Source organism: Condylura cristata, unplaced genomic scaffold, assembly GCF_000260355.1.
Source record: "Condylura cristata isolate star-nosed mole 26May11 unplaced genomic scaffold, ConCri1.0 scaffold00024, whole genome shotgun sequence".
Lineage (NCBI taxonomy): Eukaryota > Metazoa > Chordata > Mammalia > Eulipotyphla > Talpidae > Condylura > Condylura cristata.
The window spans coordinates 23,636,957-23,653,490 of NW_004567125.1; the positions used below are offsets into that span (position 1 = coordinate 23,636,957).

General features: G+C 52.7%; 1 protein-coding gene across 1 annotated transcript in view; it reads left to right on the top strand.

Annotated features, from left to right (window-relative positions):
* The first annotated feature begins 1,304 nt into the window (after positions 1-1,304).
* KIAA1614 (KIAA1614 ortholog) overlaps positions 1,305-16,534 on the top strand; it is a 32,869-nt gene continuing 17,639 nt past the window's right edge. The window contains 7 exon segments of the mRNA XM_012728919.1: positions 1,305-1,432; positions 1,849-1,959; positions 2,484-2,514; positions 2,516-2,580; positions 4,200-5,143; positions 5,833-5,908; positions 15,340-15,483. Of these exon segments, the coding sequence (XP_012584373.1) occupies positions 1,305-1,432; positions 1,849-1,959; positions 2,484-2,514; positions 2,516-2,580; positions 4,200-5,143; positions 5,833-5,908; positions 15,340-15,483 (1,499 nt within the window).

Consider the following 16,534-nt stretch of genomic DNA (forward strand, 5'->3'; position numbering starts at 1 on the left):
CCTATGTGGAGTGTCTGAGCCCTAATATCCCACTACTGTTACTAGTTCAACACCACACCTGGAGGAAAGAGTCTTGTGTGTTTTGGGCCCTAGAAGGTTTGCCATTTATTAGCTCTGTGACCTTGGGTAGATCACCTAACTCCACTCCTGGCCTGCAGGAAAGAGACAATCAACAGAACCCATCTCTTAAGATCACAATAAGAGATAAGGAATGTCCAATACAAAGCCCAATGCCAGTTCACAAATGGTACCAGTTACTGACTATAAAGTAATGGGGACTGTTACAGGGCAGAAAGAGAGGTACCCTAGGACCCCCAAACCTTCCTACTCTAAATGAGTCCTGCTATGAAGCCAAAACATACTCTAGTGCATAAGACCTTCAACAAGAAGATTTAGCAGAAAGAGTATGCAATAGACAGAAGAAAAAGAGAAAAAATAGTTTTTAAATCAAACATCCAAAGTTACCCGTCCCCTCATGGGTGAATAAATGCCCAGCCAAACACAATTGGCTCAAAAGCTTGCCACGCATCTAAGGCATGTTCTGGTGGGGACCCACAGGTGAGGAGCAGAAGGTGCCAGGCAAGTCTGGAAGACAAAGAGAAAAATTTAAATCAAGATAAAGGTTGCAGTTGTTAACCTCCTCCTGGCCTCTTTCAAGTGTCTCCTTTCATGCCCCCCAGGTCCTTGGTCCAAGTTCAAGACCAAGAAGCAACCACAGCTGCTTCTCCACAAATCTCTCTGCTCCATGTGCCTTTTCCAAGTCCTCACCTCATAGTCCTGGGCATGTGGGATCTCTGACATGGAGATAGGGGTGGAGTGCGATCTGGCCATATTGTTTCCCCAACAGGACTAATAAGCAGAGAGTGGGTAGTGCCCGTGGGAGGAATTGTGTGTTCTGGGAATATGGCTGGGGATGGGCTGGCCCCACTCAGGATTAAGTCACCAGAGCTGTGGGACCCAGGGCCAGCCTTGTAACACAGAGGGGTCTCCCTGGAGAATCTCTCAGGTTCCTAAGTCATCCCAGGGTTAATACACATAGGTGCAGATACACAAAGCTCCCCCAAACAGCTGCCGTCTGGCCTGGGTGTTCTTGTCCCACCCAGCTTTCCTTCTTCCCCCACCTTCTGAGGGGTTTCTGCAGCTCTGTCCAGAGGCAGACCTTCCCAAAGCTCCTTCCCCTGAGGCCCCTGCCTGTACTTAGCACACTGCCTGGCCCTCCTGTTGCGGTGCCTGTCATTTATGGTGACAAGTACAAATAGCTGAGGAGCCCCGCTTGAGAGTGAGGCTCCTTAACAGAAGGAAAAATGAACGGCCACTTTCCCTTTGTAGAAATTTCTGGAATCTCGGGTGCTTTTATTGATTCCCGTCTTTGTGGGGGGAAAAAGAAGACCACTTTGGAAATAGGCGAGGTTCCCACAGGAAGGGAGGACGGGTGAGTGGCTTGGGACAGTGGCGGGTAAAAGCCCTTGTTGCTAGTCCTCCCAGATCTGATAAAAGGGGGAGTGTCTCTTCAGGAGTCCCCAGAACCCTGAGGACTGGTCCCCACACAAGGCGACTTACATCACCTCATCGTTGGCAGGACAGAATGAGGGGACCCAAGACCACCCCGGTGTTTCCTCGTGCCTCTAGAAGAGGAAACAACAGCCTTGACCACGGCGGAAACCCGTGCCGAGGCGAGAGTGAGAGCGCTGACTCCTCGGGAAGCTAGCAGAGGGCATTCTTTAGCTTCCACCACGAGCCGGGCCTCCTCTCCTGGTCTTGGGGGTGTAGAGTTACAAGCATTTCCGCGAAACTTGGGGGAAACGTGGAGTTTCTTGGTTTTTGCTCACGTTGCGCCCTGACCCACAGTTGCGTCCCCAGAGCAGACGGGGCTGCCGGAACAGCACGCACATCCCCAGGCGCCCGCAGCGTGCTCGTCTACACAACCGGGTTCCCGCCCCGAGGGGCGAGGGATGAAGGGTGAGGGGAGGAGGTAGGGGGCCCGCCCCCGGAGGCCCGGCGCAGGGCCGTGGTCCCCAAACTCGAGGCCGGGTCCTCGCTTTTCCTCCCGCGGCTCTGACGTCTGGGAGTCACCGCCCCGTCGCCGCTGCCACCCGGGAAGCGGCTCCGCGGCGCTCCCGCGTCCGGACACCCGGGACGCAGCCCGCGCGCGGGGCCTCGGGGCGGAGGGGGCAGGTCCCGGCTTCTCCAGCCCCTTCCGCTCCCCCCCCTCCTCACCCCGCGCTCGCCCGCTCCTTCTCCCTTCCCGGCCCTGAAGGCGCCACACTGGGCCGCTCCCTCAACGAAGTCGTGAACTAGCAGCCGTGGCCACAGCCCTCCCGGCCCCGCCCGACCCGGCTTTCCCTCCCCGCCGGGCGGCTGCTCGGCCCAGAACCCCCGGAGCTGAGCCCGGCTCGCGCCCCTCTTGGGACCCGGGACCGGGAGCGCCCCAGGGGCGAGGCCTGAGGGCCGCCTCCCGGGAGTCCCCCGCCGCCACCTGGCAGCTGGCCTGGGCGGGACGCGGGGCTGGCGCGGGGCCTCGCCCCTCCGGGGGATGGAGAGGATGGAGGCGGCGGCCGAGCCTGCCAGCGGCTGTCCTCAGTGAGTACGGAGGGGCGCGGCGCCCGGCAGGTCGGGCGGGATGCGGGAGGGCAGAGTGGGGAGTCGCGGGCCGCTCATCCAACCGGAAGGGTCGTGGGGAGGCCTGCCCTTCATGTCCGTCCATCTTCATTTCAGCTTTCCTGAGTTACGGCAAGTAAAGCCCTTGGGCCATGGACGCCCCAAGCAGAACCTCTGACAGAGAGGGGCCCCGTGGAAGGGTGCTCGAGGTCTGGAGCTGGATCGGCTTTGGAGGGCTGTTCCAGAGTTTACCCGCCCTTAATTTAACTGAGATCGCTCCTATTTCGTTCTAATTCCCTGCTTTCTGGGTTAAACCTTGGAAGAGAGGAATCATGACTGAGGCAAGAGAAAGCTGGTCCGCTGTAGACTAACTGGTAAATGACAGCGTCCTCAAGATAGTCTTTAAGTTTCATTAACTTAAAACTGAGGTGACACTTTAGCTATAATGTGTATTTTGCTTTTATGTGCAGTCCTGAATTTCGTGTAGGGTGAACTGTAACAAATACAATATATTTGTAGCAAATATAAACTACAGGATTTGCCATTTAGGAGAATTCTACGTTGGATTTTTAATAAATATATGACGTGAATAATTAATTCCTAATTTAGGTAAATATAGATTTTTCTATCTGCAGTTTTACTTGGAGTGGAACAAAGCATCTAGGTGCATGTTGTAAGCAGCTTTCTCAGGGAGCAGAACAGACACCAACCCACAGTGACATGTGCACATATGCACAGATGAACTCAGTCAGTAAAATCCTGTAGTCATATTCGTGCCCTGTGAAGACCCGGTGACTTCAGCCTGCCACTGGGGAGTTGTGTAATTCTGGCACTTTGCTTAACCTTCGAGACCGGATATTCTCATCTACAGACTGAGGCAAGTGGGCCCAATGATCACTGGGTTCTTTGGAAGAACCCTGGTCTCAGAAGTAGGAGGATGCATTCCAGAGGGGGCTCACCTCAGCAGCTGTGTGTAATCTCACTGTGCCTCGGTTTCTCTGTAAAAGTGAGGACGATAATCTCCTTCTGGCAGAACTGTGTGAGACTGAGAGTGTGTTAAAAAGCACTTGTAGTCCTGCCTAGCAAGATGTTGATCGGAGCTAGTGACAGCCCGTGGCCGCCAGTATATGGTTGGTCCTGAGATTTATGCGCAGAGGGCACTCACTACAGGAGATTTTGTTCCTGTGTGGTACCGCAATCAGTCATCTGCGTTGGCACCCCTGGCAAAGGAAGAGCTTTGCTGGCTGATGTTGACATATTCCAGTGAGACCCCGGTGTCAGCAGAGCCAGAGGCCAGGGGTTGGAAAACCCCACTCCCATTTTCATTTTGATGCACATTTGGTTTAGTATTGTTTGAAGCTTGTGCCCCATTTATAAAATGGGGATAGAAATTCTAGAATTCAACATTTTGACTAGAAAGAAAACAGTCGATAATACCTCATTTGTACTATCCAGTGGGTCCTTACAATATCTAGAGGACATCCCCTGCCCTGTTCCCAAGTTAATCTTGACTGGACAGGGCTTAATATCATGGCACCTTGGGGATCCAGGAGTTGGTGTGAGCCAGGTGCCTGGTAAGAGCTGTTTCTTTACTCTTCCAGGGAACTCAAAACAGGGAGCAGAGCTACCAGCTCCATGAAAGTGATCTCAACTGTGGAGACCAGTGACCCTGAGCCCCAACTCAATAATGGACACCTCCCAAGATCCAGGCCCTACTCTCAGGAAGACAGAATATCCAATCTGATGGCCCCCCAGGCTCCCGGGGCATTGAAGATACAGCGCCAAGGCCCCTCTGTGCTGGAATGCAAGGTGAGGGCCTTGAAGGAAAAGATGACAGCAGGCAGGCAGGGGACCGGCCCCTGCCTCACTTCCCACGAGTGGCCCTCCCCCAAGAAACCCAAAGGCAGAAAAGTCAAGGTGGATGGAGCTGGGACTCCATCAGAGCCGTCCTCCCGGCCTGATGCTGTGGTGGGCCCTGCTCAGAACCTTACCTACAGGAAGCTGAACAGCAGTGTCAATGAGGAGGAGCCCATCGCGAATGAGGGCCCCAGGCCCCACAGGCCACCTGCCTCTGAGCTTGAGTGCTGGAATGGGAGGAACTTGTGGCCTCCAGAAGCTGTGTGGACTCTATCTGACCATGTGAGGGGTCCGCTGCCAGGGCTCAGCTATTTGCAAGAGGACTCCATCCACAGAGCCACTGCCTGCCATCGTGGGGACCCTGGGCATTGTAATGAAATCTCCTACATGCCCACCCTGAAAAAAGGAAGGTCAGACCCCCCTTGGGATGGTATGGTCACAGGGGGAGACCTGGACAGCGTGTCTCTGACCTCCGAAGAGGACTTTATGCCCAGGCCTGCCCTGCCAGGGGGGCTCTGGAGAACTGGAGACTTGGGGGCGCTAGGCACTAGAGGCAGCACCTTGTCTCTGTCTGATCTGGTGGAGAAGAACCGCCTTCTTCTGCAAGAGATGCTAAATGTTGGGGGACAGGGCTCCACCAAGTTGGGAATCCCAGCCTGGACTCCATCCTGTGACAGAGCTGTACCAGGTGAGGCTCACTCTGTACGCCTGGGTAGCAGGCACACAGGAAATAGGAGGAGAAAGGGGAAGGAGATACCCACAGAGGAGGTGGGCAGGAAACGAGGGACACCATAGCAGCCTGTCACCAAAATCATCAGAATGTCCGACCTTGTTTACCACAGCCAGCCCATCTGCTGAAGGCCCCTTCACCCCTTAAGACCAATGCGAAGCCTCCTCTGTGCCTGAGGTGGGAGCCACCATGACTTCTTTCCTGTGACTTGAAGCCCTTTCCAGAGCGATGTCGAGTATGTCCCTAGGATAGGAACCCTTACCCCTCCGTGGACCTCACTGCCCTTTTGGCGGGGCAAACAGCTCGACCTCTTCCCACAAAGGCCCTGTACCCTGTCAGGTAGTGGAGCTGGGAGGTGTCAGTGTTCAGACCAGAGGGACAGCCATCTTGCCTGCCCCCCTCCCTGTTACAAAAGCTCATTCCTCACCCTGAGAGGACCCAACGGTTCTCCTCAGCCATGGCACTGCCCACCAGCAGTGACCGTGCCAAGCTTTGTCTTCACCTCTCAGGCAGAGAAACAGGGAGGTCAGCTTTGCCCGGGGAGGAGATTGCTTCTGGAGAACGCCTCCTCAGTAAGCATACTCTGGCAGCTGGTGCAGCCCAGCCTTTGGCTCTGCCTTGATCTCTGATTCTGTTTTGTGTTCCAGGGCGACCAGTGGGAGACATGAGCTGGGACTCGGGCATCTCTATGCAGGACTCCATGCAGGACTCCAGCCATGACAGGTAAGAGCTTACTTGCCAGGCTGTGGGTTTGATCTATCTCTCCTTGAAGTGGATGCCCTTTGATACAGATCCCTGGCATCCTTAGTCAGACATTTACATACAAAAAAGGAAACCTCTGCTCTGGGAGCTTACAGTCAGGGGAGGGACTTTCCTGGGGAGGGACTTTCCTGGGCAGTGACTGCCCTGAAGGAGGTGGCATTTGTATAGAATCTTCAGGGTGGGTATTTAGCCAATTGCTCTTTCAGGGTTCACTTAAGTGTGTACTTAGGCTTATATGTGTATTTATCTGCTGTGTATGTATGTGATGGTGTGTGTGTGGAGGGGGGAGAGAGAGAGGGCGGGAGAGAGAGAGAGAGAGAGAGAGAGAGAGAGAGAGGCCAGAGAACCTTAGGATTCTTTTTTTTAAAAATTATTTCTTTATTTTTGTGGAGAGTAACTGGGGTGTAGGCCAGAGTTGGAGGGGGTGAGAGGATTCACCAGAGACAGAGTGGGGAGCAGAACAGGTGAATTTACTGAAATATACTGCTGAGGGGAGTAGGGGGCGAGACAAGAGAGGTCTGCTGCACCATGTGAGTCAGCTCCCTGGCCAGGATTGAACTCAGGCCTTTGCATTGGAGCATCACAGTGATAGCCCTGAGACTTAATCCCTAGGTCACCAGGGAGGCCCCTGGAGCTTTAAGTTCTGTTCTGTTTGGGCATTTGCAGAGTTAACATGGGGAAAACTTTGTCCTCTGGTTTGTTTAGAGTGCCCTGTTGACCTCAGGTCCCTGCTGAGTAGATAGCCAGCTGAATAGCCAGACAACTATCTAGTTCAAGGGTCAGAGAAAGGGTGGGTCAGCCATGTCTCAAGCCTCCTCTGGCACGGCTCCTCATTTGCTCAATTCTGGGATCTCTTGGGCCAATATTAAAATATCCCAATGATCTTGCAAAGCTCCCTATCTCCTCTAAGCAGGGTAGATTAATTATGCCTCTTCTGTGGTCTGTATGACTAAACATCCCAACAGACCTTTGAAGTGAGGCTTGCTTCCCTCAGCTCCACAGGACTGCTGCTGAGACCAGCGTCCTGGGCCTTCAGACTCTGGTGGTGGAATGGAGCGTTCCCAGGCTGTCATGGGGCTCTGTGCGGCCATCCTGAAGGGTCCAGGACATGGACCAGGAGGTGCTGTGACAGAGAGCCCGTTAGATCTTCCTGAGCTTTCAGTATAAAGGTTCTGCTTCACACAGTCAAGTTCAATATCCTGCAGTTTGGTGTCACAATCAGATAAACCTTTTGAGCATGTTGACCCCACATGTACTTAATTATACTTATATTACTGCTGTGCATGGTGATAAGGCAATAAGCTCATGAAATGATAGAGACTGCAGGGCCCAAGACAATTATTACTATCTGACCAGGGGCTGACCTAGCTTCTGTCTTGGGATGGTCACAGGTGTGACTCTCCAGATGTGGACGGAACACCGGAAATGACCCCTGTCCCTGCATGCTAAGTGTCAAATGCACAGGGGAGCCCCTACCCCAGATTTGGTGCAAGGGAAAACTTGGTCCTTGAGGACGGAGCACCCAGTGGTGCCTCACCCACCAGAAGGCCACTGCCACTCTCCTGCCCTTTTTATATGCCAGATGCTCTGCCATTACTGTACCTTCATTCTCATTTTATTCAAATAACTAACTGTATTGATCCTGTTTCACAGACAAGAGGCCTTTTTTTCATTAAATTGTTTTCTTTTAAAGATATATTTTTATTTATTTGATGCATATGAGAACTGGGGTGTAGACCAGACATGCAGGGGGTGAGAGATTCACCAGAGAGAGTAGAGAGCAGAACAGGCAGATCGACAAAGTACACTGCTGAGGGGAGCAGCATTTGCGACAGGAGAGGTCTGCGCCCTGTGTGGGTCAGCTCCCTGACAGAGGGATTGAACTCAGGGGCAGTGGCTGAAGATAGTTTGATAGTGCTGATACTCAACCCCTGTACCAGCAGGAGACCCCCAACTTTTTAACTGTATTACTTTTTATTGAGATAATGTTGGCACATACCATGTATGATTCAGGGTATGTATAGGTTATACTTCTTTAGATGTATTTTGGTACCCCACCCCACAGTGCTCCACCATAGTCTGTTGAGCCTCATCCATCCTTTGCTTGCCTCCTCCTCTCCTAGATAACTTCAGTTCTGCAATTAGATTTCTAGAATTGGTTTAGTTTAGTGTATTTATTCCTTTTTCTTTATATTGCACCTGAGTGAAATCAGTCAATTTATGTATCTTTCTTCTTCTGACTTATTTTGATTATCACAGACCCTTCTAGTTCCAACCACGTTGCCACAAATGGCAAGAGCCCATCTTTTTTATAGCTGCATAGTATTCCACTGGCATATATATCACATCTTAATCCACTCATCTGTTGGGCATTTAGGTCTTTGCAGAACTTGGCTGTAATCAGTGCTGTAATGAACATCCAAGTGTACATATCTCTTTGAATTGGTGACATACTTCAGAAAAAAAAGCCTCTATGGGAAGAAGTCAGTTGACCCAGCCTGGATCACACAGTTATTAAGTGTCAGAGCAGGAGCTGCATTCAGAGTTGCTGGACTCCTGCATCTGCACTCTAACCCTTACTGCCATAGTCCTGAAGTCATATTGTCTCACTTTGTCCTCAGAGCCCCCACAGGCCACTCCTAAAGTTAGGGATCTGTGGGCCTTCTGCTTTCCCCAGCCTGGTGTTCTTAAATATAGGCAAAGAAGGCTCCATGGGATGGGCTTATTGAGAGGATTAGGGAAGAGGGTTTTGATTTGGTGAACAGGATGTGGTGAGAGGTAAGCCTTTCTGGGAGGTAGACAGCGGGCACTGTCATGGGCTGCATCTGGTACTGACTCATCAGAAAGGGGAGGTGGGCACTGAAGTGTGTGCTGGGCCAGGGCTGCCTGTGCCTCATCTGCTCTTAGCAGCCATGGGGTTCCACCCCTTCTTCCTCTCTCACTGTAAAATGGCCCAGACTCGGCAGCCTCTTCCCTGTATGAGGCTCTGAAAAGCATTTTGGAATTACAGATTGCTTTAGGATCCTGAATTAACCCAGCTTTTGCAAAAGGCATGTGTAACCAGGGTGCTATAGGCCCTGAGACCCTAGGGCCTTCCAAGAAGTCTCCCTGGAGAGGCAGTGCGTGTGACCTGGGCCACTGGTTCAAGTCAGGACCTTCTGTGTGTGTATGTGCTTGTGTGTTTGTATGTGTGTGTGCTCGCGTGCGTGTGATCTTGGGGACCCTGCATCCCAAATGTATCTGTGGGGGCTCTCATGACTGGTCTGCTGTGGGAAAAAGGAACGGGAGGCCAACTACGGTTGTGCTTTATTTGTGCTAAATGTGAAAGGGAGCTCAGAGGCTCTCTAAGGGTGTTGATATCTCCTGTCCCTGTAGAGGAATCGTGCCCATTTCTAGATGCAGAAATTGAGGCCCCGGGGGCAGCCAGACTCTGGCTTACATGCTTCTTCATGAGGAGAGGGAGGAGGGTGCAGATGCTCTCATTTTGATGGGTGGCAATTTTCAGGCCATGTGGGGATTGCTAAGGGATTGAAACTTCCTACCCCTAAGCAGTTTGCAGACTCCAATTTAAATGGGGATGGAGGAAGGGAAAGGAATAGGACAAAAGGGGGAAAGCCAGGCAGGAGCCCTCAAAAAACGTAAAGACCTGGCCTGTCACTGAAGTGGTCACACCCAGTGTCATGAGAAAGTCTCTGGTTTTTAAAACTTGTGCGACTAGAGGAGGGCTGGTGAACCAACCTCTGTGTGTGAGCGCAGGTGGCATCCCCATTTTCCATCTCACTGTCAGACTGCCTGCACCAACTTTGGCTATCGCCAAACTCCTGAGGCCCTCTGGAGGCAAGAACTGTGGTTTTCTGACTCTGGCAACTAGGTTTTCTGACTCTGCCACCCTAGTGAGGTCTCATCGAGGCCTGGGCCTTGTATGTACTCTGCAAATAGGCGAGAATGTCCAGATGGCTAAGACCTGCAGACATGTTTGCGAGAGGTCGCAGGTGGAATGTGGAGGAATGATCAGGATATAGGGTGGGAAGGTAGCTGAGGTCATTTATAGAATTTAGATTTTTGAATAAGGCAGGAGGAAATGAAAAGACATGAGGCATCTTCTCCTGCCCACCTACACCCTCCATGTTGGGTGGCCTTAGATCCCAGCAGTCTGGTGAAAGGGCTTGCAGGTTATTCTGGCTCAGGTTCTGGAGTTCCTACAGCCCTAGTATCAGGGGCCATTCTGAGGTCTGGGGGTGAGCATGGGAGAAGAGACTTTCCTACACCGCTCAGGGCTGGAAGTGCCTAAGGACACGGAAGCAAAGGTGTAACCGAGAATGGCTGAGGCCCTGCCTGTCCTGTGGCATCAGGCCTGCCCTCACCTGCCCAGAGGCTCAGAAACAGACATGGAGGAAACCCTCTTCCCACTTCCAACCCACCAAGACTAAATTTCAAAAAAAAAAAAAAGGGAAAGAGCTCAATGTAACCATTCAGCAGTGTTCTCAAATACTTGCCATGCTCTCACACTATCTAAATCCTAGGTAATGAAGGGAGGATACTAACACATGAAGTCCTTCCTCAAAGCAAAGCCTTCTGGAACTCTCCTGCCCTGTCCTTTGCATACCTACTTACACCCACATTAAAAATCTCATTGTGGTCCCAATTTGCATGAATAAGGAGGCTTGAGAGAGTTAATTTGCCCAAGACCACTCATCTGAGGAGAGCCAGATTGGATTCATGTAAAGGAAGCCTTCCTCTCAGGTCCCTGGGCAGGCAGGCCACTGTCCCCGCTCTGGGGGTGTCTTAGACACTGTTCTCCACACCCTGAGGCTCAGAGAACTGCCTCGGTTTCCTTCTGAGAATTACCAGGGAATTGGTCAGCTTCCTAGGAAGGCCAGGACAGAGCTGCACTGCTTGCTGGTCAGAAGCCAAGGTCTCAGGGAAGCGCTGTGCACCCCTGAGATCCTTATGCAGGTGTTCAGTGAGCCCTAGCCTCCGGCGGCCGTTCTTAAAAATAACTGCTCCTCCTCCTCTGTGGAGAGAAGTGCTTGTTATTGTCTGGACAGCAGCTCTGCTACCAAGCAGGCTACATTCAGTAGAAATTGCCTTTTTACTGCAATTCTGCAACCCTGTCAAAGACTTTTGAAAGTCACCAGATGCTCTTAGCTTCACGATGGTTTGTCACTTCCTAATATCCTCCCCTTGAAGCAGATGACAAGGTTATCTCTGATTTCAGCTCAGATCAGAAGTGCTGTCCCCTGCTCATTAAAGGGGTGAGAGAGACTACATGAAATGATGATGATGATGGTAATGATGATAATAATAATAATAGAGACGGATACACTCTGACTCTTCCCCAGTATACAGCTCTGTGCCAGGAATCAGTTTCCCTTATTTTAACAACTGAGCTCTCACCTAGCAGGTGGGGAACCTGAGTTGTAACCCCCTGCCTGTGACACATGACACATGTTTCCAAGACTAGACTTTCCAGAGCAGGCTGCCCTTGAACCACACTTTAGCAATGGCTCTCAGCTCTGTCCTTAGCCCTGCAGCCTCCAGAGGAAGGTGCCTGTGATCAAGAGGCCAAGATAAAGTCCCTGCTTACAGGGGGCACATGGGGACCAGAATCAACTCCAGGCCTTCTTTTCTCTCCCCTCATGTAGGAAACTGCACGCAATATAACTGCAGGAGCTCTCTGTCCTTGGTCACCGGAGAGCTGTATAATATGCAAAAATGGAACAAATACTAGGCAAAAGGGTTTAAACATGGTCAGCATGCTATTTATTTCCCTACTACCTGCTGTGTCCTGGAATCTGGGAAATATCAGATCTCTTTCCATCCCCAATTATTTCCCTATGTCATGTTCCTGAATGAAAGAGTTGAGTCAGACTTGTTGGAGTTTATTGTTTTAATCCAGATAATGATGGCTACAAAAAGAGGCCACCCTGCCCCCTTGGCTAAGGCGAGAAATGGTGGTTGTCCTTACTTGAGGTCAGACCTACCTGGATGTGAGGGAGTGCAAGTTGAAGTTAAGACTGTCCCTTCCCTGACATTGACTTAGATGGAGAGACTGCCACTTCTTAAAATCTTAGATGGTGGGGTGGGGAATATATTGCCCTTTGGCCTTGTAGGGGAAGCCGTGGGCAGGTCAGGAGAGGTCTGCCACGCCATGTGGTCACCTCCGGGGCAGGCTGGGATCGAACTCATGCGGAAGTGGCTTTAGCTTTTCAGTGTTGTGCTTTAACCTGCTGCGCCACCAGGGAGGGCACCTTTGGCCTTTTGAAGGAATTTTTTTTTTAAAGATTTATTCATTTATGCATATGGAACTGGGTGCAAACCAGAGGTGCAGGGGCAGTGAGAAGATTCACCAGAGGCAGAGTGGGGAGCAGAACAGGCCAACTGACGTAATGCACTGCTTAGGGGAGCAGCGGGTGGGCCAGGAGAGGTCTGCTGTGCCATGTGGATCACCTCTGGAGTGGGGATCGAACTCGCACTGAAGCGGCTACGGCTAGCTTGCAGTGCTGTATCCTAACCTGCTGCACCACCAGGGAGGGTCATTGTGAAGGAGTTTAAGACATTGCTGGCCTATGGGCTGAGGGAGGGGAGGGTTGGAATCTTCACATGGAACTTCAGCTGTTCCCAACAGTCAGCTCTTTGTAGGTACTGCCACTTCTTAAAATCCAAACCTCTCTGGTGTGAACCCCCAGGGAGAGCATCCTTGATCCTCCCTGATTCCCCGTGGTGGACCACAGGGAACACGAGAGCATGACCCAAGACCGTGTCTCACAGGGTGGCAGTGGGAGTCTGTTCCCCTAGTCTGCTACCACTGTTTACAGATGTGGAAACTGAGTCAGAGAGAGGAAAGGCACCAGCTACCTTATCCTGGCCCATACTGCTGAGCAGATGAGCCCTACATATGCAAGCTTTTAAGAGAACATCTGTTCCTAGGTGAAATTGCTTTTGCCTAAATATGCACAGATGGCCCGCAACTTTCCATAAAACTTCTAGAAATTTTGTGGGACCTGGATTGTGGGTTACAGTCTATGATGGGGAGGGCCTGGCCTGAGGGCTGTGTGCCCTTGCAGAGACCAGAGTCCAACTGGACTGCAAAGCTTCCCTCAGTTGGAAGAGTGTGACCCCATCAGCTTGGTGGGTGAGCCAGTATGATGCAGTGATGGGAGATGAATGGACTCAGTGTCCCTCAACCCTGCTTCCTCTTGCCCTTGCCTCTTGTGAGAGGACCCACCTCCTCTCCATGGGGCTGGTCAGGGTGTGCCCTAGGAGGGGGTAGGGGAGGCAGTTGCCATGGCTGGAGTCGCCAACCCTGCCGACCTTGGCTGCCATCCGTGAAGGTGACTGCCACGCGCTTCCCTGCTCAGTCTGTTCCTGCATGGCTGCCTCCAGGCACCTAAAAAGCCCTGTTTTTCTAATCAGCAGAGAAACCAGCTTTGTCTGCCAGGAACCAAAACAGGGTAGCTGATGATGAAAAAAAAAAAAAAATTAACAGCTCCAAGTAGTGGGAGCAGAAAGAAAATAGACAAGCTGGAAAATGGGGCAAGGCTGATCCTGGCAGCATCTGGCCAGCTGCCTGAGGGCCCTCCTGCCTGCCCACCAGGTCTTGTGACAAATGCCCTCCGACAGCCGGGGAACCACAGCTGTCACCGGAAGGCTCCAAGGGCGCGGGCTGGCAGCCAGAGGCCCGCGGCTGCAGGGGCGTCTCTGGGCTGGTAACCTCATTATCTGTGCTGTCGGAGAGGGAGCCCTGGGGAGCACAGCTGCTCTCTGTGGCTCGTTGATTGGAGGAGCTGCCTGCCCGCTCGGGAAGCTGTGCGAAGGGAGCCGCTCCTGCCAAAGCAGGCTTCGCGGGGCAGCTGGCCTGGAGCTGCACTTCCACATCGCTCCAGTGAAGCCCCCCTGGCTCCAGAACTTGCCTGGGCCCTGCCAGGGTTCATAGGCACAGATGGTGCCTTTATTCTAGCAGTTCCTTTTTTTTTTTTTTCCTTCAGGCCCCAAAGCAGGGTAAGATGCAAATAACGAGGAAAAAAAATTAATGATAATAGAAACCATAGTCTCTCAGAGCTTGCCCAGGGGTGTCCCAAGGAGACCACAGAGCTCTGCCAGTTTGCACTCACATCTGTCATCTGGGAACTGCTCGGTACGTTCCCGCTGGGCAGACAGGCCCCTTCAGCACATGACACACCTGGGAGGGCAAGGTGCGGTTGGGTGCCCACAGTCTGAGGCTTAGGACCTGCAGAGCCTCCACCTGCCCGTTCTCATTCTGTGGACTGCTCCCCGCCCCCCCGCCATGAGGACAGCCCCCCAGTCTGTGACAGTGAGCACAGCGGCTGCCACAGGGGAGCTGAAGCTTCATGGAGAGTGTGTCTGACTCCAGCCACAATGTCCTTGGCCTCCCGCCTACCCGGGGACCCAGGAGGTGGGCCGAGGCTGGAGGCCTTGTGCTGCCATCCTCAGCTCTGCTCTGCTCTGCATTCACGTTCGACCTTGAGCAACGTGCCAAATGTTCCTCTCTTCTCCGAACACCCTCATCTGTCAAGCGGAGCGAACACCTGTCCTCGCAACCTGGCCGGGAGAGTGAGCTCCATGGAGAGAAACTGGGTCCGTGGGAGGTTGCGGGGCTGCTGCTCCTGCTGTCGCGGGGTGCGGGCTGTATGTCACTGTCTGCGAGGCTCCTTTGAAAAAGGGCTGCCGTCATTTTCTGCGGCTCTGCACTGGCCGGAGGTGAGGGTGGGGACAGCACAGTTGGTAGGTGGTGGGGGTAAGGCCCTTAGGGTGATGAAAATTGAGTTTTGCAGCAACTTGGTGTGGGTCCAGCGTAATGGCTCGTAGCTCCAAGCCAGATCTGACACCGAGGCAGGAAGGTTCCAGAGCTGTACAGATGTCACCCCCCAAAGGAGCAGAGCTCTGATGGGCTGTGCCCTGCTCCCGAGGTTGCAGCAGGAACTTAGGGGGGCTCTGTGTGCGCCTGAGCAGGTTTGTGTGGGCACAGAGAGAAATAGAAGGAGAGAGGGGGGTGAGGCGTGGGAGCCCACCCCAGCAACCCTGGCCCTTCTCTCCTCCTCAGAGAACACCCACGTATGTCCAGGGAATGGACAATACAGTAATCTGGAGACTCCTTACTCTTTCTAGATCCTTCTGAGGTCTCTGCCTCCTGTCCCTGAGCAGATACCCAAGGTGGGACAGTTCCTGGGCCCCAACCTGAGTCACTCAGGGCCGTCTACGAGGACCCAACCAAGGTTGGCTACCCTTTGTATAGTTGCTGGACAAGAAAGCCTGCACATGCCTGGCTTTTCCTGACAGAGCTGGGCTCAACATTGTTAAAGCCCTCCTAATCCGGGATATTTTCTTTTAATCCCTCCCCCGCCCTCTTTGGCTTGGCTGCCTTCCCAAAGAACTGTCGTTCCAAGGCCGGAGCCCGTGTTGAACCCGAGGCATGAGGAGGCCAAGCAACTGCTGCAGTGTGCCCGCCTGAAGGCCAGGACCCGGCCCCTCCGTGCCAACCACGACATCGTGCCCACCATCGCCCGGGGCAGCCGGTGAGTGGGTCCAGCCAGGGCAGGGATGCTGAATTAATGTGTGTGTGCGTTTCCCATGTCAGGCACTTGCTGATCTCATTGAGTCAGCCAGTACAGCTCTCTGGGGGCCTAGTGGCATGCCTGGGGGACTTGAAAATGAAAAAGACATATTCCCAGCTCCCTGGTTGGACAGAGGTCACAACCTTCAGGAAGAAAAACAAGCAGGCGACTCAGTACAGTGCTGTGGACTGTAGCACTGTAAAGGGAAAATGTGGGTGTAGAGGAAACCTGCAATTCTATGAGGAAAGGACAGGGGAGGCTCCGACAGAGGTAGCTTCGACAATAAAATAATCTGGAGACTCCCTACTCTTTCTAGATCCTTCTGGGGTCTCTGCCTCCAGTCCCTGAACAGGTGTAGCTGTTCACTGGGCAGATGACAAGGCAGGGGTGAGCCTTCCAGGGCAATACCCTGAGCACGAACTCTGTGCTGAGGGTAGACCAGGCTGAAGCATGCGGGCCTGCCACGGCATGTGGCTCTAGGGATAGACAGCTCGGCAGGGGCCAATTATGGAGGCCCCCTGCCTGCTGAACAATTTGGATGTGTCCTGTAACAGATAGAAGCCACTGAAGGATGGTGCAGGAGGGTAGCACAATCACATTTGCAGCTCAGTGAAGCCTCAGATTGCGGAGATGTGTTGGATCTGAGATACGGGGGCCGGGAGAAGGCTACATCCTGGTCCTGGTAGGAGGTGGGGGTTGGGGGGAGGATGTGGAGCAAAAGATGCCCAATAGGCAGAAGCAAGCAGGTTTAATGAGGCAGGAAAGAAGTTATTAAGACCTTGGCACTAGACCACTAGGTTTCAGTTCTGGCCCTGCCACTTCTAGCTGTGTGCCTTTGGGGAAATCTGTGTGCCTCTGTTTCCTTATCTGCAAAATGGAAGTAGGGTTGCTTGCGGGCACAGCAATGAATGTGTGTGATGTATGTAGAAGGGCTCCTGGCAGGTAACATTAGCTCTGACTATTGTTTGATTGATGTGAGAAGAAGAAAGGAGACCTAAGGAGCTCAGGGCTC